The sequence below is a fragment of the Bufo bufo genome, chromosome 6, assembly GCF_905171765.1.
Source record: "Bufo bufo chromosome 6, aBufBuf1.1, whole genome shotgun sequence".
Lineage (NCBI taxonomy): Eukaryota > Metazoa > Chordata > Amphibia > Anura > Bufonidae > Bufo > Bufo bufo.
The window spans coordinates 171,189,387-171,211,332 of record NC_053394.1 but is presented as its reverse complement, the minus strand read 5'-3'; the positions used below and the strand labels follow the sequence as shown (position 1 = coordinate 171,211,332).

Below are 21,946 nucleotides of genomic sequence, written 5' to 3'. Positions count from 1 at the left end.
ACTGGGCCTTATATAAACTAGGGCTCCCTAGCTCCCTCTAATGACTAGAAGCTGGAATGACACCCCTAGCAGGCCTGTACATGCAAGTGTCATAGTAACAGGGAAACACATAGCATTACATTACATTTTATAAAACTGACATATAACAACTTCCCCATAATTAGGAGGGACGACAGCACACCAAGTGACACTTTGGTAGTGACGGGTATTACAGTTCCCGTACACTACAATTCTCAGTGGATCCGCCTCTACTGAGAATGCATTGGGGCCAGACGGATGCGTTCGGGGCCGCTCGTGAGCCCCTTCAAACGGAGCGCACGAGCGGACACCCGAACGCTAGTGCGAAAGTAGCCTAAGGGAGAGCTGTGCATATTTTAAGCACATCCTGAGCAAAATACTGTGTAATAGGCCGCTGCAGACAGTTAAATTATTCGCACCACATCTCCTGTGTAGATTGTGCGCATCCCTAAACTATCTGTGAAATCCAGTGCAATTTTTCCGTAGACTTTTTCTCCTGCGGACAGTTAAATTATCCACGGCGTATCTCCGGTTTAAAGTGTGCGCATCCCTAAAATATCAGTGACATCCAGTGCACTTTTTTTTCAGTAGAGAGTGTCTGCTGCGGACAGTTAAATTATCTGCGCAGCAACTCCTGATTAAAATGTGCGCATCCCTAAAATAACAGTGACATCCAGTGCTCTTTTTCCGTAGACGGTGTCCGCTGCTGACAGTTAAATTATCCGCACCACATCTCCTGTGTAAAGTGTGTGCATCCCTAAAATATCAGTGAGATCCAGTACACTTTTTCCGTAGACGGTGTCCCCTGCGGACAGTAAAATTATCTGCGCCACATCTCCTGTGTAAATTGTGCGCATCCCTAAAATATCAGTGAAATCCAGTGCACTTTTTCCGTAGACTTTGTCTCCTGCGGACAGTTAAATTATCCATGGCATATCTCCTGTTTAAAGTGTGCACATCCCTAAAATATCAGTGACATCCAGTGTACTATTTCCATAGACGGTGTCCGCTACTGACAGTTAAATTATCCGCAGCTAGTGTTGAGCGGACACCTGGATGTTCGGGTTCGGCAGGTTCAGCCGAACTTAAAAAAAAAGTTCGGGTTCGGGACCCGAATTTGACCCTAACTTGAACCCGAACCCCATTGAAGTCAATGGGGACCCAAACTTTTGGCCACTAAAATGGCTCTAAAATAGCCCTGGAAAGAGCAAGAGGGCTGCAAAAGGCAGCAAAATGTGCTTAAGAGCATGGCAAATGCTCTGCAAACAAATGTGGATAGGGAAATTAACCACTTGCCATCTGGGCCATTTGCCCCCTTCCTGACCAGGCCTAATTTTGCAAAACTGACATATCTCACTTTATGTCGTAATAACTTTGGAACGCCTTTACTTATCCAAGTCATTTAGAGATTGTTTTCTCGTGACACATTGTACTTCATGATAGTCATAAATTTGAGTCAATATATTTCACCTTTATTTATGAAAAAATCCCAAATTTACCAAAAATTTTGAAAAATTCGCAATTTTATAAATTTCAATGTCTCTGCTTTTAAAACAGAGAGTGATACCTCATAAAATATTTATTACTTAACATTCCCCATATGTCTACTTTATGTTGGCATCATTTTGGAAATGTAATTTTATTTTTTTAGGACGTTAGAAGGATTAGGAGTTTAGAAGCAATTCTTAAAATTTTTAAGAAAATTGCCAAAACCCACTTTTTAAGGACCAGTTCAGGTCTGAAGTCACTTTGTGGGGCCTACATAGTGGATACCCTCATAAATGACCCCATTGTAGAAACTACACCCCTCAAGTTACTTAAAACCGATTTTACAAACTTTGTTAACCCTTTAGGCGTTCCACAAGAATTAAAGGAAAATGGAGATCAAATTTTTAAATTTCACTTTTTTGGCAGATTTTCCATTTTAATCCAATTTTTTCTTTAACACATCGATGGTTAACAGCCAAACAAAACTTAATATTTATTACCCAGATTTTGCGGTTTACAGAAACACCCCACATGTGGTCATAAACTGCTGTATGGGCACATGGCAGGGCGCAGAAGAAAAGGAACTCCACATGGTTTTTAGATGCCATGTCCCATTTGAAGCCCCCTGATGCACCCTTACAGTAGAAACTCCCAAGAAGTGATCCCATTTTGGAAACTAGGGGATAAGGTGCCAGTTTTATTGCTACTATTTTTGGGTACATATGATTTTTTGATCATTTATTATAACACTTTATGGGGCAAGGTGACCAAAAAATTGGTTGTTTTAGCACAGTTTCTATTTATTTACAGCGTTCACCTGAGGGGTTCAGTCAAGTGAAATTTTTATAGAGCAGATTGTTACGGACGTGGCGATACCTAATATGTATACCTTTTTCTTATTTATTAAAGTTTTACACAATAATAGCATTTTGAAACAAAAAAAAAATGTTTTAATGTGTCCATGTTCTGAGAGCTATAGTTTTTTATTTTTTGAGAGATTTTCTTATGTAGGGGCTCATTTTTTGCGGGATGAGGGGACAGTTTTATTGGTACCATTTTGTGGGACATACGCGTTTTTGATCACTTGGTGTTGCACTTTTTGTGATGTAAGGTGACAAAAATCGCTTGTTTTGACAGTTTTGTTTTTGTTTTGTTTTTTTTTTGTTTTTTACGGTGTTCACCCGAGGGGTTAGGTCATGTGATATTTTTATAGAGCTGGTTTTTACAGACGCGGCAATACCAAATATGTCTATTTTATAAAAAAAATTCTATTTTAAATTTTTTTTTTTTATTCCTTACTTGGGGATTTTTTTTTTTTTTTTAACACTTTATTTAATTTTTTTTTATTTTACACTTTTCGTCCCCCATAAGGTCATACAAGACCTCTGGGGGACATTTGCTTCACTTTTTCTTTTTTTTTCCACTGTTGATTTCTCCTGTAACTGGGGCTGACATAGTAGCCCCAGTTACAGGAGAAATGCACAGATGGCGTTGCGCAGTGCACACTTGATTTTATCCGATACTTGGTTGTGCAGGGAGGGCACGGCTCTCCTGGAGAAGTAGTGGTGGCTGGGAACGACATACTGTGGGACAGCAAGCGACATGAGCTGTTTGAAGCTGTCCGTCTCCATTTCAAAGGCCAGTAGTTTAGAAATGGTGGCATTCAGGGCCAGGGATCGAGGGTGGCTAGGTGGGAATTTACACTTTCTCTCAAATGTTTGTGAGATGGAGAGCTGAACGCTGTTGTGTGACATAGTGGAGATGCTTGGTGACGGAGGTGGTGGTGGCACATCCTCTGTTTGCTGGGCGGAAGGTGCCAACGTTCCTCCAGAGGCGGAGGAAGAGGCCGAGGCAGCAGCAGAAGAGGGAGCAGGAGGGGCCTCAGCCCTTTCTTGGTTTTGAAGGTGCTTACTCCAACGCAGCCCGTGTCTCGCATGTAGATGCCTGGTCATGCAGGTTGTGCTAAGGTTCAGAACATTAATGCCTCGCTTCACGCTCTGATGGCACAGCGTGCAAACCACTCGGGTCCTGTCATCAGCACATTGTGTGAAGAAGTGCCATGCCAGGGAACTCCTTGAAGCTGCCTTTGGTGTGCTCTGTCCCTGGTGGCGGTGGCTAGTAGCAGGCGAACTGTTTTGGCGACGGCTGCTCTGCTTTTGCACCCTGCTCCCTCTTTTGCTACGCTGTTGGCTCGGTATCACTACTGCCTCTTACTCTGAACTCTGAAAGTCAGTGGCACGACCTTCATTCCATGTGGGGTCTAGGACCTGATCGTCCCCTGCATCGTCTTCCACCCAGTCTTCCTCCCTGACCTCCTTTTCGGTCTGCACACTGCAGAAAGACGCAGCAGTTGGCACCTGTGTTTCGTCATCATCAGAGACGTGCTGAGGTGGTATTCACATGTCCTCATCAGGAAACATAAGTGGTTGTGCGTCAAGAGTCTTCAAACAGCATAAGAGACTGCTGCATGACTTGAGGCTCAGACAGGTTCTCCGATATGCACGGGGAAATATCATTGTAGATTCTGTCGGCTACTGTGACCTGAGGTAGTAGGTTCAGTAGGACGTGTAGCTGTGGCAAAACGGCCACGTCCTCTCCCTGCACCAGAGGCTCCACCAACACCACCACCACGACCATGACCGTGTCCCTTATTAGATGTTTGCCTCATAGTTAGCGTTCACCAAGCAAAGTAAAAAGTGGTTGAGTCTGTTAAAAATAATTATCCGCCAATATTGCACTAAATATTTTTTTTTAACTCTATAGGACAGCGGTATTTGTGGCCTAAATTTCACAGTAACTTATGCACCTCTAATCTCAGATGTGCAGTATATAAAACAGTGGGTTTTTTTCACCCAGTATGCCAAAGCCGTATTTCTGGCCTAAATGTAACACTCACTTATGCACCTATAATCACAGATGTGCACTATATGAAACAGAGGTTTTTTTATTCTCCCAGTATGCCCCAGTATGCCAAAGCAGTATTTCTGGCCTAAATGTAACACTCACTTATGCACCTATAATCACAGATGTGCACTATATGAAACAGAGGTTTTTTTTTTTCACCCCAGTATGCACCAGTATGAGAAAGCCGTATTTCTGGCCTAAATTGAACAGTCACTTATGCAGCGATAATCCTAGATGTGCACTATATGAAACAGGTTTTTTTTAACCCCAGTATCTCAGAGCAGTATTTCTGGACTTGCAGACATGCAGATATCCTGTTCGTTTTTAGTAGTAGTTGGCTCAGGGCAGGCTTAAATCAATTGTGCACTGCCCCCACAAAACACATTTGCTGTTGATCGCTGAGTAAAGAAGCAGTTCTTTATAAGATTCCTCCCTGATCTCTCCCTCACAGCAGCTGCAGCCTATCCCTACACTAATCAGAGCAGAGTGACGGGCGGCGCTATATGACTTCTGCTTAAATAGAGGCTGGGTCACATGCTGCAGTTGGCCAACATCAATCAGGGTTTCCGCCAGCACCTATGTTAGTGGCTCCAACCCCCACTTCTGCTCCTCCGCCTCCACTTCCACCTCCAAATTATCAGCGTGAGTCGATCATCAGTTGGTAGCTGGTAGCAGTGTAGCACTGCAGTGGGGAAGCGGCAATAGGCCGTGCTTAAGCTGATATGCTTAGGGGACAAACAGCACACCGCTGCAGAGTTGTGGCAGGGGATTAGAGACCAGACTGAGCTGTGGCTCTCACCACTCAACCTTGAACTAGGCATGGTTGCGTCTAATAATGGCCGTAACACATCCCATGCCTAGCCCACGAGTTCAACCTTGTGGTTCAGCGGTTTCTCAAAACCTACCCCATATGGCCTGAGCTACTGGTGAAGGTGCGCTGCGTGTGTGCACATTTCCGCAAGTCACCGACAGCTTCAGCCGGTCTGTCAACGCTGCAGCAGTGCTTGAAATTGCCAGCTCTCCGGCTGTTGTGCGACTCGATCACGTGCTGGAATTCGACGTTTCACATGTTGGCCAGGCTTTGTAAGCAGCAGAGGGCAGTAGTGGAATACCAGCTGCAACATGGTCGTCGCCTTTCCAGTCAGCTTCCGCTATTCACAAGCGAGGAGTGGGCATGAATGTATGACCTCTGTGAGGTTTTAAGAAACTTTGAGGAATCAACACAGATGGTAAGCGGTGATAACGCTATTATCAGCGTAACCATCCCACTTCTGTGTCAACTCAAATTCTCGCTGCTCACAATTAAGGACGACGCTTAGCATGTGGAAGAGGTGGAAATGGGGGAAGACATTACACAGGGTGATAGCCAGACCACCCTCAGTTCGTTTTCTCTGTGCGAATTTGACAATGAAGAGGAGGAAGAGCAGGAGATGGTTGCCTCCGCTACAGAGGGTAGTACCCATGGAAGTTTAATTCCATCTGTTCCGCGTGGGTGGGCAGAAAAGAAGGAAGAGGATGAGGAGATTGAGAGTGATCCTCCTAATGACGACAGCGAAGTCTTGCCTGTTGGTACTCTGGCACACATGGCTCACTTCATGTCAGGCTGCCTTTCTCGCGACCTGCGCATTATAAGCATTTTAGACAACACGATTACTGGTTGTTCACCCTTCTCGACCCCCGCTACAAAGAGAACCTCTTATTTCTCATTCCTCTGGTGAAGAGGACAAGCAAAATGGTGCAATACCAGAAGATCCTTGTTGAAAAATTGCTCCAAAAATTTCCATCTGACAACTCTGGCGGCACAGTCCGTAGTCCCTTGCCAACCAAAGAGGGGAGACAAGAGGAACACATAGCAGTTCCAACAGAGGCAGGGCAGCACTCTCCAAAGCCTGGGACAGTTTCATGAAACCCAGCCAGCGCCCTCACCCTGATGCGCGGCCTAGTGTCACAAGGAGGGAAAATTTTTGGAAGATGGTGAAGGAGTACATAGCAGACCGGGTCAGCGTCCTCAATGATTCCTCAGTGCCTTACAACTACTGGGTGTCCAAGCTGGACACGTGGCACGAACTGGTGCTCTACGCCTTGGAGGTGCTGGCCTGCCCTGCCGCCAGCGTTTTGTCAGAGCGGGTATTTAGTGCTGCTGGGGGCATAATAACTGATAAGCACATCCGCCTGTCAACTGAAAATGCTGACAGGTTGACTCTTATAAAAATGAACAAGACCTGGATTGTCCATGACTTCTTGACTCCACCAGAGGAAATTGGCTGAACATAAAGGCACTTTAAATGTGTTGTTTATAATGTACTGAATACACTGTATTCCCATGCACCCCTTCCAACACAAACAAGGGTATATGGTTGAATCTTCCTTTTCTCGTCCTCTTCCATTATATCAACATTCTTATTCGTCACATATCATGCCCTCGTATATATACCCTTCGCATATAATGTTTTACTGGGTCAGCTCACATGCAGGCCGTCGCATATAATTCTTTAGAGGGTCAGGTCCGCTGCAGGCCCTCGCATATAATTTTTTAGAGGGTCAGCTCACCAGCAGGCCCTCACCTACAATATTTTACAGGGTCAGCTCACCTTCAGGCTCTTGCATATCATTTTTTAGAGGGTCATCTCCCCAGCAGGCCTACACCTACAATCTTTTACTGGGTAAGCTCACCAGCAGGCCCGCACATAAAATCTTTTACAGGGTCAGCTCACCAGGAGGCCCGCACCTCAAATCTTTTACAGGGTCAGCTCACCCGCAGGCTCGCACCTCAATTCTTTTACAGGGTCAGCCCACCTGAAGGCCCTCATATTATTTTTTTAGAGGGTCAGCTCACCTGCAGACCTGCACAAAAAATCTTTTACAGGGTCAGCTCACCAGCAGGCCCGCACCTCAAATCTTTTAGAGGGTCAGCTCACCAGCAGTCCCGCACCTCAAATCTTTTACAGGGTCAGCTTACCTAAAGGCCCTCGCATAAAATTTTTTAGAGGGTCAGCTAACCTGCATGCCCTCGCATATAATGTGTTGCAGGGTCAGCTCATCTGAAGGCCCTTGCATATAATTTTTTACAGGGTCAGCTCACCAGCAGGCCTTCATCTACAATCTTTTACATGGTCAGCTCACCAGCAGGCCCGCACCTAAAATCTTTTACAGGGTCAGCTCACCTGCAGGCCCGCACCTAAAATCTTTTACAGGGTCAGCTCACCTGCAGGCCCTCACCTAATTATACATAATAGGTAATTTGCGCGCATGCTTCCTTGCTTCTTGGATGTGGTAGCCATAGCTGTTTCTCAGGCTCCCTCTTCGGAATCGAACCATAATTCCCCCATCACCCATGGTCTACATGGTTTGGGCTAAAAATAACATCGAAAGTTGATAGGGCAGACATCTGTAATGTAATTTTTGCCAGCCCTTTCACTTAGTGCATAGGCTTTATGAGTGTAGGAGTCCCACTACATGAACAATTGTACCACAATGTGAATGAGGCCCTCCTTTATGTGATATACAGGTTGTATCGGAGTGCCTCTTCTTTGTAATTTTTGGCAGCACTTGCACTTTATATACAAGTAAATATACAGGAAAGAATGTTTCCTAACAATTTTTCCTCTAAAAAAGATTTATTTTTTTGTGTGCGTATTTTTGTCTGTAAAAGAGGCGTACTATTCAGACAACATCGTTCCCAGCAGCGACCTGCAAGTACAAGATGCATCCAGACATCCTCCCCATGTTGTTCCAGAAACATTTCAGTGGTGTTTCCATCAATTTCTGACAGTTTCCTATCAACCAGGCACCCTCCCCTCTTCAGAGCAGGGTGTACCTGGTTTACTGCTCGGGTTCTCCCATAGACTTCCATTATACTCGGGTGCTCGGTCGAGCACCGGAACATCCCGATGTGTTCAGCCCGAGCCCTTCGAGCACCCGAGCACTACGGTGCTCGATCAACACTAGTTAAGAGTTTATTTACATATATTGTGGCCCCAGTTTTTGTAGACTGTGATGTTGGTTTTTGATAATTATTTATACTCTTTTTTTTCTGGCCATATTGAACAGATGTAAACTTATCTAATGATTTTAACTAGAAGTTTTTTTTTACAGTACATTATCGCAGGAGCTCTGACCATTGCGGCTCAATCTAAACCTAACATCTGCTTGGTGAGTAACTTGATAAAGATTATGCATAGACAATGTCAACTGATCCAAGTCAGGGTAGTAATTATTATTCTGTTCCCTCTGGACCATTGATGATCATTTGGTGGTTTTTCTTGAGCAGTGTCCACAGTGAAAGTTTTCTTACCCAGGGTGAACTTACAGTGAGAGCTGCAATTTTAAAACACTAAAGGGGCATTTTGAAGGGATAGTAATTTATACACAGGGGCGTAACCACTGCTGCAGTAGCTGCTATGGGGCCCGCAGTGGCAGGGAGGTCCAGACCATAATGCATATCTCCCAACTTTCTAAATAAACAAAAAGGGACACATCGTACGGCGGAAAATTTCTTCCACACTTTTTCCAACTTGCAGGATAACAGGCTGAACTGGATGGACAGATGTCTTTTTTCAGCCTTATAAACTTTGTTACTATGTTACTAGGCTACGCCTCTAACTCCACCCAAAACATAACTATGCACCTAATCCCAACTAGTCCTCTTAATGCCCCCACATAGTAATTATTCCCCCTACATGCCACCTAACAGTATTTATGCCAACAATGTGCCCCCTCACAGAAATTATGCCCAGCTGTTCCCCCATTAATATGTCCAGAAGTGGCCCCAGTAATATGCCCAGCTGTTCCCCCATTAATATGCCCAGCAGTGCCCCCAGAAATATGTCTAGCTGTGCCCCCAGTAATATGCCCTGTTATGTACCCCCCATTAATATGCCCTGCTGTGCCCCCAGTAATATGCCCAGTCATGTGCCCCCAGTAATATGCCCAGTCATGTGCCCCCAGTAATATGCCCAGTCATGTGCCCCCAGTAATATGCCCAGCTGTGCCCCCAGAAATATGCCCAGCTGTGCCCCCAGAAATATGCCCAGCTGTGCCCCCAGTAATATGCCCAGCTGTGCCCCCAGTAATATGCCCAGATGTGCCCCCAGTAATATGCCCAGTCATGTGCCCCCAGTAATATGCCCAGCTGTGTCCCCAGTAATATGCCCAGCTGTGCCCCCAGAAATATGTCCAGCTGTGCCCCCAGTAATATGCCCAGCTGCGCCCCCAGTAATATGCCCAGCTGCGCCTTCAGTAATGTCTAGCTGTGCCCCCAATAATATGTCCAGCTGTGCCCCCGGTAATATGCCCAGTCATGTGCCACCTGTAATATGCCCAGCTGTGCCCCAGGTAATATGCCCAGTTATGTGCCCCCAGTAATATGCCCAGCTGTTCCCCCAGTAGCATGTCCAGTTATGTGACTTCAGTAATATGTTCAGTTATGTTATGTGCCCCCAGTAATATGCCCAGTTGTGCCCCTAGTAATATGTCCAGCTGTGCCCCCAGTAATATGTCCAGCTGTGTCCCCAGTAATATGTCCAGCTGTGTCCCCAGTAATATGTCCAGCTGTGCCCCCAGTAATATGTCCAGCTGTGCCCCCAGTAATATGTCCAGCTGTGTCCCCAGTAATATGTCCAGCTGTGCCCCCAGTAATATGTCCAGCTGTGCCCCCAGTAATATGTCGAGCTGTGCCCCCAGTAATATGCCCAGTTGTGTGCCCCCAGTAATATGCCCAGTTGTGTTCCCCCAGTAATATGCCCAGTTGTGCCCCCAGTAACATGCCCATCTGTGCCCCCAGTAATATACCCATCTGTGCCCCCAGTAATATGTCCAGCTGTGCCCCCAGTAATATGTCCAGCTGTGCCCCCAGTAATATGTCCAGCTGTGTCCCCAGTAATATGTCCAGCTGTGCCCCCAGTAATATGTCCAGCTGTGCCCCCAGTAATATGTCCAGCTGTGCCCCCAGTAATATGCCCAGTTGTGTGCCCCCAGTAATATGCCCAGTTGTGTTCCCCCAGTAATATGCCCAGTTGTGCCCCCAGTAACATGCCCATCTGTGCCCCCAGTAATATACCCATCTGTGCCCCCAGTAATATGCCCAGATGTTCCCCCCATAATATGTCTAGTTATGTGCCCCCAGTGATATGTCCAGCTGTGCCCCCAGTAATATGTCTAGTTATGTGCCCCCAGTAATATGTCTAGTTATGTGCCCCCAGTAATATGTCCTGTTATGTGCTCCCAGTAATATGCCCAGCTGTGCCCCCAGTAATATGCCCCTCACAATGTGCCCCTCACAGAAAGTTAAAAAAATCAACACCACATACTCGCCTTGTTCCTAGCAGCAGCAGTAGGACATCGGCTGCTCTGGTCTGTGGAAGAGGCGGAGCCAAGGTTGACTGCCGACCGCCGTCCGCCCCCGCACAGACAAGAGGTGTGGAGAGTCGGCAGGGGGGAGGAATGATAAAGCAGGGAGCTGATGCCAGCTCTCTGCTTCATCATAATACACAGGCAACTGTATCTGCTTCCTATGGAAATCGGGACAGCTGCCAGAAAGTGGGACATAGCTCCCTCATACCAGGACAGTGGGACAGCCACTGCAATCTGGAACTGTCCTGCCGGATCTGGGACGGTTCAGAGGTATGCCATAATGTATGTCTGTTATCCATTACAGCTGGGTGTAAGGCCCTGACTAGCAATATAGCACTCGGCCCGGGCCTGCGCTTGTTAAACTAGCTGAGTAAGGGTGCCTTCACACATGGCAGATTTTGTGGCAGAAAATTCTGTGACTGAAAATCAGTTCCATTCATTTGAGCACATGGATTTCTGCAAGCCCCATTAAGGTGAATGGAACAGATTTTCAGTCACATCATTTTCTGCCACAAAATCTGACATGTGTGAAGGCACCCTAAAGGCATTGCGAGTGGTAGACGCTCATAAGGTCCTGATGCTAGCATCAGGAAGACAAGTTATGCAGGTCTTAAAGCCAGTGCCAACTATCTCTTAATGTTGGTGCGCTGCTCCACCTCATGCAGCTCCACTCCAGACAGGTACCTGGGACGCAAACAGTGATATGGGCTGGCTATGGTAAGAGGCTATTGATAGGGACATGCTGTGAGCCCATACAATATAATCCCTCTATATAATATACCCCCATCATACATTATAACTATCCATTATCACATAGGCCCCATAACCCTCCATACATTATAACCCCCAATACATTATAAGTTTTCATCACTGCTGGAGCATTATTTGTACAGATAATTTCTTGAACAGCTGAGCCCAGGTTTGTCCTCCTGCAGCTCAAGGATGGCTGGGGAGAGGCAGAGCGTGGAGCTGTGCCTGCTGTTCCATGCCCTGAGTAAGAGGGCACTGCATCTGAGGAACACGGACAAGGACAAGATAGTGCATAGTACAACTCACATGTTCTGTATGTTGGGGCTGAGGGAGTTGTATTGTGTACTGTGAGGGGACATGTACGTATTGTGGGGTTTCGCTCTTGTAGATAGGGTAAGCAGGCGCAGTACAGAGGCAAAATACAAGTTCTTAACTTGTGTTTATTCAAACTTGAGGCAATTGCACAAAACAGTACGTAACTTTGCAGTCTTGGTGTTAATTCCGATACAATGGAAAGTTCATATAACACAAGTCACCTTGCTGGCAGTTCTGCCTCCAGTAGTCCACAGCAGGCTTTTGGGGGCCTGTTTCCTCCAGCACGGCACAAGGCCTCAGATCCCCAAAACAGAGACATCTCTGCTGAGCCCAGCTGCCTATTTAAGGACAGCCAGGTGCTGCCAAAACCCGGATCGGCACTTAAACTCCAGTCCGGTATATGACCTCACCTGGCTGGAAACCAGCCCAGCCACACATGCTGGGAGTAAAATGCCTGCCTTGCCAGACACAACCCCTCACTGTGTCACATACCCCCCTTTGTTCAACCCTGAGGGGGTGGACACACGCCAGACAATGCACCCGGGACAGGACACCTGCGTTTCCCTGCAACCGGCCTGCTCTGCGTTCTACAAAGATCTTAAAGTTCTGCAGAGACAAAAACCATCTGGTGACCAGGGCATTCCTGTCTTTGGCATAGCTCATCCACTTGAGAGGGGAGTGGTCGGTCACCAGGCAGAATTTTCTCCCCAACAAATAGTAGCAGAGAGACTCGAGTGCCTACTTGATAGCCAGGCACTCTCTCTCCACTATACTGTACCTGGTTTTGGCTAGGGTGAGCTTGCGGCTTAGGAAGCCAACGGGATGCTCCTCCCCGTTGACTTCCTCAGACAGTACAGCACCGAGGCCTACTTCGGAGGCATCCGTTTGTACCACCAACTCCCTCTGAAGTTGGGCGTAACCAAAACAGGTGACCCACACAGGGCCGACTTCAAAGCGGCAAAAGCCTCTTCCGCCGATCATCCCAGCGAACCATCTCTGATTTTTGTCCCTTCAAGAGCCCTGTCAAGGGCGTGGCTACAGTAGCAAAGTGGTGAACCAACCTCATATAATAGCCCACCATTCCCAGGAATGACTTTATTTACCTAGTGGTGACAGGTCGGGGCCAATTCCGTATCGCCTCTATTTTGGTCACTTGGGATTTGGTGACTCCGCGCCCAATGACATACCCCAGGTACTTAGTCTCTTCTAACCCTATCGCACCTTTTTTGGGGGTTAGCAGTTAGGCCATCTTTCCAAAGGGAGTCCACTAAAGCCTGCACTTTGGGTAGGTGACTTTCCCAGTCGGTACTGTGGATGACAATATCGTCCAGGTAAGCCGAAGCGCACCGACGATGTGGACTAGGCACAATGTTTATTAGTCGCTGAAAAGTGGTGGGGGCGCCATGCAGACCAAAGGGTAAGACCTTATATTGATACTGCCCCTCAGGCGTGATAAGGGCAGTTTTCTCTTTGGCAGCCTCCATTAAGGGCACCTGCCAGTACCCTTTAGTGAGGTCCAAAAGAGAAAAATACCGGGCTTGTCCTAAACTCTCGATGAGCTCATCCACCCGGGGCATGGGATACACATCGAATTTGGAAACCTCGTTAAGTTTTCAAAAGTCGTTACAAAACCACAATGTCCCGTCCGGCTTGGGTATCAATACTATAGGACTGGCCACTCACTTTTTGACTCCTTAATGACGTCTAGCTGCAACATTAGCTGCCCCTCCTCCGATATGGCTTGTTGCCGAGCTTCGAGTACCTGGTATGGTTTGAATCAGACTTTTGCCAAAGGCTCAGTGACAGTCATGCTGGATTATGGAAGTGCGTCCAGGGAGGTCCGAGAACACGTCCGTGTTTCGACTAACAAACTCCCTGGCCTCCTGAGTCTGTTTAGAGGAGAGGCTGTCAGCAATTTTTACTGTGGCAGCTGCGTCTCTTGCATCAGACAGAGGGGCCGGTACCTCTTCTCCTAGAAAATCCGGCCACGGGCTGTCTTCTGCACAGGTTTCCCTATTTTTCCATGGTTTGAGTAAATTCACATGGTAAACCTGCTCTGGCTTTCGCCGCCCTGGCTGGTGTACCTTGTAGTTTATATCTCCAATTTTCTCGAGTATCTCGTAGGGCCCCTGCCATCTAGCCAGGAACTTACTGTCCACGGTCGACACCAGAACCTGATTACCCGGGTTAAAGATCTGGACCCGAGCCTGCCGATTATAGACCCGACTCTGGGCTTGCTGAGCTGCCTCTATATGCTATCGAAGGGTGAGAACCCAGTAGAGGCCTGAGGTACCTCTCGCACTGCGAACATGAGATAGATCCCAGTCCTTCCCATCTTTAGACACTACCTTTTCAACATATTTTTTAATGTTTGGTTAAATCGTTCTACCAGACCGTCCGTTTTATGTGCAGCAACTTACAGAGTTCTCTAATCATCACCTTGGACATAAAAGGGGTCCCTTGATCCGTCAGAACCTCTTTAGGTAGTCCCACTCAGGAAAACATCTCCATTAACTCCTTAGCTATGAGCTTGGCCAAGGTATGTCGCAGTGGCACCGCCTCTGACGGACTTCGGTACTGGCCTATGAGGTCCATAGCTATTCGGTCAAACGGTACTTCGATAATCGGGAGAGGTACTAGGGGACTATGGAAATGTGGCTGGGTGCTAGTTATCTGGCAGGTCGGGCAAGACTTACAAAACTCTGCCACTTCTTTGAATATGCTGGGCCAGTATAACTGCTGTAGAATACGATCCTGAGTTTTCTGCAGCTCCAGGTGACCCCCAAGAACGTGTTGGTGGGCTAGATCTAACATAAGCTTGCGATAAGCCTTGGGGACCACCAACTGTTCAATAGGCTCACCCTGTAGTTGGCTTACCTGATACAACATATCCTGATGAACCAAAAAACAGGGAAACACTGACTCTGTCCCAGGTTGTTGTGGTTCACCATCTGCTATTAACACCTTTTCCCAAGCGTGGGATAGGTTTAGATCCTGACATTGGGTGGTACCAAAATTATCCCCAGAGACATTGAGGTCTGCCAATTCAGGACCCGGTTGCAAGTCCTCCACGTCTCCCACCATCACACTTAGAGGTATTGTCTCCCCCTCTTCCACCGAAGTGGTGGTCACCCCTACCGCTGGCCCTTCAATCTCAGGTTCCAAGCGTTTTGGTCTCCCCCCTGAGCCGGGCCACTCTGCTAGAATTACCCCTGTCTCATGGGTATCAGTCACTCTCATAGTAGGCCACAATGCCTGGAAGCCCGGGAAGTCTATCCCTATTATAAGTTAGTAGTGTAAATTTGGGGCAACTGCCACTTTGTGAGTCCATCTGCCAGCCCCTGTGGTTAGAGACACCAGGGTGGTGGGATAGTCTTTTAAGTCTCCATGGATGCACATGACCCCAACTTTCTGGCCAGTATACTCTGCTGACCGTACCAGGGGAGCCCTTACTAGGGACACCAGACTCCCTGAGTCCAGCAGCGCCTTCGCTGAAGTGTCTCCTACCTCTACCTGATACAGGTGGTCTAGAGTTTTTGGGGTACCTGCTGCACACAGCTTCCTGGCATATAGCGACTGACGGTAGCTATAGTTAGTATCCATGGGTTCCACCTGATGGGGACAGACAGCTCTTACATGGCCCAGCTCCTGACAACGCCAGCAAACTATTGGAGCCAGGTCCGTAGAGGGTACACCCCAGGTGGGTTTAGTTGGTACAAGTCGCCGGGTCTGGGATGAAGATTTATGGAGTTTGACTGCCCCCCTCCCAAAAGACCCCCTTGTAACAGTATAAGTAGCCTCGTAGCGCACCATCAGGTCTACCATTTCTAGGGCGTTGCCAGGAGACACCTGGCCGATCCAGTGTTGGAGAGGGGGTGGCAGAGCCCTCCAGAACATATCAGCCAATAATCTATCCAGCATAGCCGTGGGACTCAGCACATCAGGCTGTAGCCACTTTTGCAAGAGGTGGATTAAGTCATAATACTGGGTCCTCACAGGCCCAGCCGGCATAAACCCCCACTGATGTACCCGCTGGGCCCGGACCAACACATTCACCCCCAGTCTTGCCAAAATCTCACCCTTTACTTTTTGATAGTCGGCCGCTTGATCGTCTGGCAAGTCGAAATACACCCGCTGGGAATCAGATGGCAGGAATGGAGCGACGACCTCAGCCCACTGGTCACGGGATAGCTTTTCCCTGATGGCCTCTTTCTCGTACATCGCCAGGTAGGTTTCGATGTTGTCTGCGGGGGTCATCTTAGGAATCGCGGCACGGACTGCTTTCCGGGCATTGTGGACTCTTGGGGTTGCTCCTGCTGTCTGCAAAGCCATCACGTGTTGTAGCAGCAACTGGTTAGCCTCCTGCTGCTGCTTATTAGCCTTGCGTTGCTGCAGGTTTGTCCCTCACTGCTGCATATTAGCCTCCATGAGGGCCTTCACAACAGCCTCTATTTTGTCGCACTGGTTGTAATACAGCTGGTTTAATGTACGACATACAACTGTGCCTGAAAAATGCAGAAACCAAAAATATTGGCGTTCACGCCAGCCTCACTGCTCTTGCCCGCATCCTCCACCAATTCACTCTGGTAGATAGGATAAGCGGGCGCAGTACAGAGGCAAAATACAAGTTCTTAACTCAAAACGTTCTCAGTTCTGCCTCCAGTAGTCCACAGCAAACTTGAGGGGGCCTGTTTCTCCAGTATGCGGCCTTTTCTAGTTACGTCCCTAGATGAGGAGCAGAATGACGCAGAAGAAATATAGTAGCATTACGCATCTCGCCAATGTTCCTCCTCTGGCATTCCGATGTTAACTGAATTTCTGCTGGTCTCCACTCTCTGGTCTCAGCTTGACACACAGGAAACAGCAGGAGATGCCTGCTCAGTTAATCCCTTGCTGAGGCTGGTCACCATTAGCATACTTACCAATGTTTCCGTTGGTAAAATCAGGCATGTAAGCCCGCGCCCTGGGACCACCCTAATACCGTCCTGGAAAATCCATTTATGGGCAGGTTTGTGCTAGTCCCGTCCATCGCTAATTTGCCTGGACTGTCTCTGAAAATCAGTCCAACCAAATTTGCGACAGTTGGCAACTATGCATTAAGGTAGCCACTTTCATAGCCCCAAAAAAGGGGACATTCTAGGCCATGACCCTTGCCTACGGCCTCACCAGCCACCCAACTAAGCTACGTCCCTCGCACAGTAACTGGAAGTAACTTAGTATGTTAACCCCTTAGTCTTTTCCTCCCTAGCACTGCCTGGCCTGCTACTGCTCTCTGGTTTGGACCCCCCCTCATGTGCAAACACAAAACACAAAAAAGTTGATTCGCTCATCCCTAGTTGCAACCATCCTGCAATCCAACAGTGGTGGCTGTGCTTGCACATTATAGGGAATGGTGCCAGCCTCTATGGTGACTGCCCTCTATGGTAGGAAGTGCACATAGGCACCCATATGCAGCAGCTCTAGCCCCGCCCACCTTGTATCTGCACTGTAGGGGTGGCCGGAACCTCTGGAAATGAGCAGTATATAATGTGATGCAAAAAGGAATCAATCCAGCAAAGGAGGCAATATGGATAATAACAATACATTAGCAATTGGCTTGTATTAACTTTATCTACATGATAAATGCCATTTGCTGAAGTGAGACAATCCTTTTAAGGGCTGATGGTAAGAACTTATTTACATATACTGGGGGCCCAGTTTTTGAGAGGGGGACCCCCCTCCCCTTGTGCAAACACAAAACAGCCCCTGCTTCTTAGCAAAGAGGGACCAATCTGACGTTCTGCCCCTAGTGTGCTGTCCTGAACATTATACAGGCTGTTGCCTAATGTCAGTCTGGTCACTGGTGAGTCACTGTATGTTGATGAACTCATCAGTTCACTGTTGATCTAGCTGCTGGTCAGCCGCATTAGAAGTAGGATCACATGTTCTTTGGTGCCGACAAGAAAAAGGAAAAGACGGCGCAAAGCCAGTGCCGTTTGAGGCTCACAGTCAGCACTGAGGTCTTCTGATAGAGCCTTCTTGGACTGTCTTTCCCTGGGCTGCAGTGAGAGGAGACTTGTGGGTGGAGTAAGTTACAGCTGCTTTTACTGTCTGTACTGACTGTGAACCGCCTGCTATTTTTTTGTCTGTCACTCTGCAGAGCCACCTTAGCAATTGACTGAGTGCCTTGACTCACTGAGGCACAAAAAAAAGGAGGACTCCTGGGCATGCGTCCTGATGAGTATCGGGAGCCAGGAAGCTGGACTGTCTGGCCTAAAGACGGACATTTGGCCAGCCGAGGCACCACTGCAGCCATAAATTGGCAGAGTGGGTGTGTCCAGCCATTTTCTGCCTGTCAAGCCTGGTTCAGGAAGCAGAGACTAGAAGTGATCCTCTAAGTTTTGAAAGTGTTTTTTTCACCATTCTACCCCTTATCTAATAAAAAAATATAGTCCTAGCATCTGTCCTTCCTAGATTCTTTTCAAAATCTGTTTATTGTTTTCAAAGTAAGGTAGAATAAACATCACAACAGAGGAAAGGAAATAAACTCGCAGTGTCAGTACATAAGGTCATGAAGGCAGAATAAAGGCCGAAAATGGTACAAATTGGTACATGAATTTGTTACAATCCTCAATTAAAGTAAGCGGAGTTACAGAAATTTTGACATAACAGGTCTCGAGACTCTAAAACTAGTAGAACACTAGAAACATGTAACTAGAGAAGGGCAGGAAGGAATAAGAGACTTGGGGGGGGGGGGGGGGGGTTGATGAGGAGAGAAGGGGGTGGCACTGTCTCCTGGACAAGCCCAAGGAAACTGGTTTATTGTAATATATGAGAAGGGACAACTAGGTTAGTTGTGTGTGTTTCCTTCTTAGATTCTACTGTAGAGAAGTCACAGTGAGTATACTCAAGGTAAGAAAACAAGGTCTCATTTCAAACCAAGTGTAAATTGTACTTTGCATAAGACCAGTTTCACATGAACATAATATGGGTGCGTATGCCGGCCCCTGTGTGGGTCTAATCATCTAAAGTACAGCATAAGTACAGTCCTTATGATGCTGTTACTTTGGCTGATTAGACCCTTAGTCAGGTCAGAATTTGTGCTGCAGCATGGGTGTAGAAATGGGCCTGTATTTCGCTTGTGTGAAATTGGCTTTAGAGAGGTATAGTTTGCCTTACTCTCGACCATCTCTGGATTGTAGAAATAAAAGTTTACACTTCATGAATGTATGCCTTGTGTTGTCTCCTGATCTTTTTATATTGATGGTCTATCCTCAGTGTAGGCCATTAATCAAGGCCAGACTGCTCATTTGGGGACACTATAACTACGGGGGGCACTATAACTATTGGGGGCACTACAGGGGGACATTTTAACTACTGGTACTACAGGGGCATTATAACTACTATTGGCAATACATGGGGACACTAACTATTGTGGGCCCTACGTGGGAACATTATAACTGTTTCCTGAGGCGATGTGAGGTAATTCAACAAACTTTATTCAGACACAAACAATATGACAAAGGTTAACAACTGTCATATCTATATAGCCTACAGGTGGCAGTAAACATGTTAACATGTATAACTCCTAACATCCTCCCTTTCTTGTGAAATCAAGTAATATATAACATAAGATGATTGGATACCACAATACATTCCAAAGGTGACAATGTTTTTTATAATGTATCTAGCATACAAAATCCTTATATCTTGTTGGTGTTCTAATAACCCTAGTTCTAGTACGTCTTGGTGTGGCAGGAGCTTCACATTGTTGCATATGATCATCCATCCCTGTTTCTTCGGGAGTTGTCTCATCTGGAGATGTACCTGGTGTAATCACTTCACTTATTTCAATGTCAGATTTGTCATCTGCAGGCCTCAGAAACTTCCTATTTCTTCTGTACAACTGTCCATTTGCTTCCACTTTATAAGATCGTGGAGCAACTTTCTCCAAACGAATACCTTGTCGCCAAATTTCATCTGTTGACGACGGTGATGGTTGTATTCGCACTGGCTGACCAATGCTTAGTTCAGGAAGTTCCTTGGCTCCTTTATCATAATATGCCTTTGCTTTATTGCGTCTTTCAGTTAGGTTCTCGACCACTCCTTTTATAACCTTTGGAAACAGCAGTTTCTGAGCAGTCGGAAGTAAAGTCCTGGTCCTTCTTGACATTAGCCGTTGTACAGGACTACTGCTGGTGCCTTCTGATGGGGTATTTCTCCAGTCAAGAACCCTTTCCAGATATCCTTGTCATCTCGTTTAGCTTTCTTTATGAGTGTTTTTGCTATTTTTACAGTAGCTTCAGCTTTACCGTTGGACTGACTGTGATATGGGGATGATGTAAGATGTTCAAATTCCCACTCTCTACAAAATCGTGCAAACTCTGAGCTGACAAACTGTGGTCCGTTATCTGTAATTACAGAATCAGGGATTCCATGTCTGCTAAAATGTGCTTTGCAACAATCTATAATTGTTTTAGAGGTGGTATCAGAAACTAAATCAATTTCCCAGAAATCTGAATAATAATCAACAATTATTAAGTAATCTTGTCCTGTTAAGGAAAATAAGTCCATGCCTAGTTTGCTCCAGGGTAGAGTGGGCAATTTGTGAGTCATCAGAGGTTCTTTTGTTTGTTTACGCATATACTCATTGCAAGTGTTACAGTTCTTTATTGCCTCTATAATCTCTGGGCCCATGTGTGGCCAAAAGATGACATCCTTGGCCTTGCGAAGGCATGCTTCTATTCCTAAGTGGCTAGAATGAGTCCTCGCAATCATTTCTGGGTGCATGTTTTTTGGTATGATGACTCTGTGTCCTTTATACAGAATTCCATTTTGTATGCTTATCTCATCTCTAAAGCCCCAGTAGTCCCTGATACAAATCGGTATTTTTTCTTTTTGGTCTGGCCATCCTGTAAGAACAGTAGTTTTTAATGCTTGCAAGACTTCATCTTGTTCTGTGAACTTCTGAATTTGTTGTAGGCGCAAATCAGACACTCTTAGATATTCTGCAAAGTTTATCTCTTCCAGTTCCTTAGAAAAGGCATCCTCTGATTGCATCAAGAAAATCTCATAATCTGGGGTGTCCTTGTCCATTGTTCTGTGAGGTAATGCTGCTCTTGATAAGAAGTCTGCAATATACATTTCTGATCCTTTTTTGTAAACCACATTAAGGTTGTATTTTTGCAACTGTAGCATCATGCGCTGTAGACGTTTTGGTGCTACTAGGAGAGGTTTTTTAAAAATGCTCTCTAGAGGCTTATGATCAGTCTCAATGTTAATAATATTTTTTCCATGTAAGTACTGATTAAACTTCTGGCATGCATATACAATGGCAAGACATTCCTTTTCAATCTGGGCATATCTTTGTTCTGTTGAAGACAGTGTACGTGATGCAAATGTCACTGGCTGACCTCCTTGCAAAAGTGTTGCTCCAAGACCTTTTTCACTGGCATCACATTGGACTGTTACTTCTTCATTGACATTGTAGTATCTCAAAACTGGATGTTTAGTAACAATATCTTTTATTTGCTTGAGGGCTTCATCATGGCTGGATTGCCAGGCCCACAAGCTGTCTTTGTCTGTCAGTCTGCGTAGTGGTTCACATACATCCGAAAGATGTGGTAAGAATTTTGAAAGGTAGTTTACAAACCCTAGCAGTCTCTGAACTGCTTGTACATTGTCAGGCTTTGGTACCTCTAAAATTGCTCTGACCTTTTCTGGATCAGGACGCAGGCCTTCTGCTGTGAGTAAATGTCCCATGTATGGTACCGAAGATAGCCTCAATCTCAGCTTCTTTTTATTGAATTTTAGGTTCAGCTTTCGTGCTCTCTCTAAGAGTCCAATCAAATTCTTGTCATGATCCTTTGTGGCCTCCTCTGTAGTGTCACCACAGCCATACACCAATATATCATCTGCAATAACTTCCACTCCGGGCAGGTCTTCTACTGCTTCATGTTGTCTACGTTGATATTCTTCTGGTGCAGTAGCAATCCCAAAAGGGATGTGTAGCCATCGGTAACGCCCAAAGGGAGTCCAGAATGTAATGAGATAACTGCTTTTAGTGTCCAGTTTTACTTGCCAGAAGCCATCCTTAGCATCTAAGACAGAAAATACTTTTGCATTTGTTAAACTTGGTAGG

General features: G+C 46.4%; 1 protein-coding gene across 1 annotated transcript in view; it reads left to right on the top strand.

Annotated features, from left to right (window-relative positions):
- Positions 1-21,946, top strand: part of LOC121005600 (membrane-spanning 4-domains subfamily A member 4A-like) — a 98,481-nt gene that overhangs the window by 43,237 nt on the left and 33,298 nt on the right. The window contains exon 3 of the mRNA XM_040438379.1: positions 8,506-8,562. Coding sequence (XP_040294313.1) covers positions 8,506-8,562 — 57 coding nt within the window. The remainder of the gene's footprint in view (positions 1-8,505; positions 8,563-21,946) is intronic.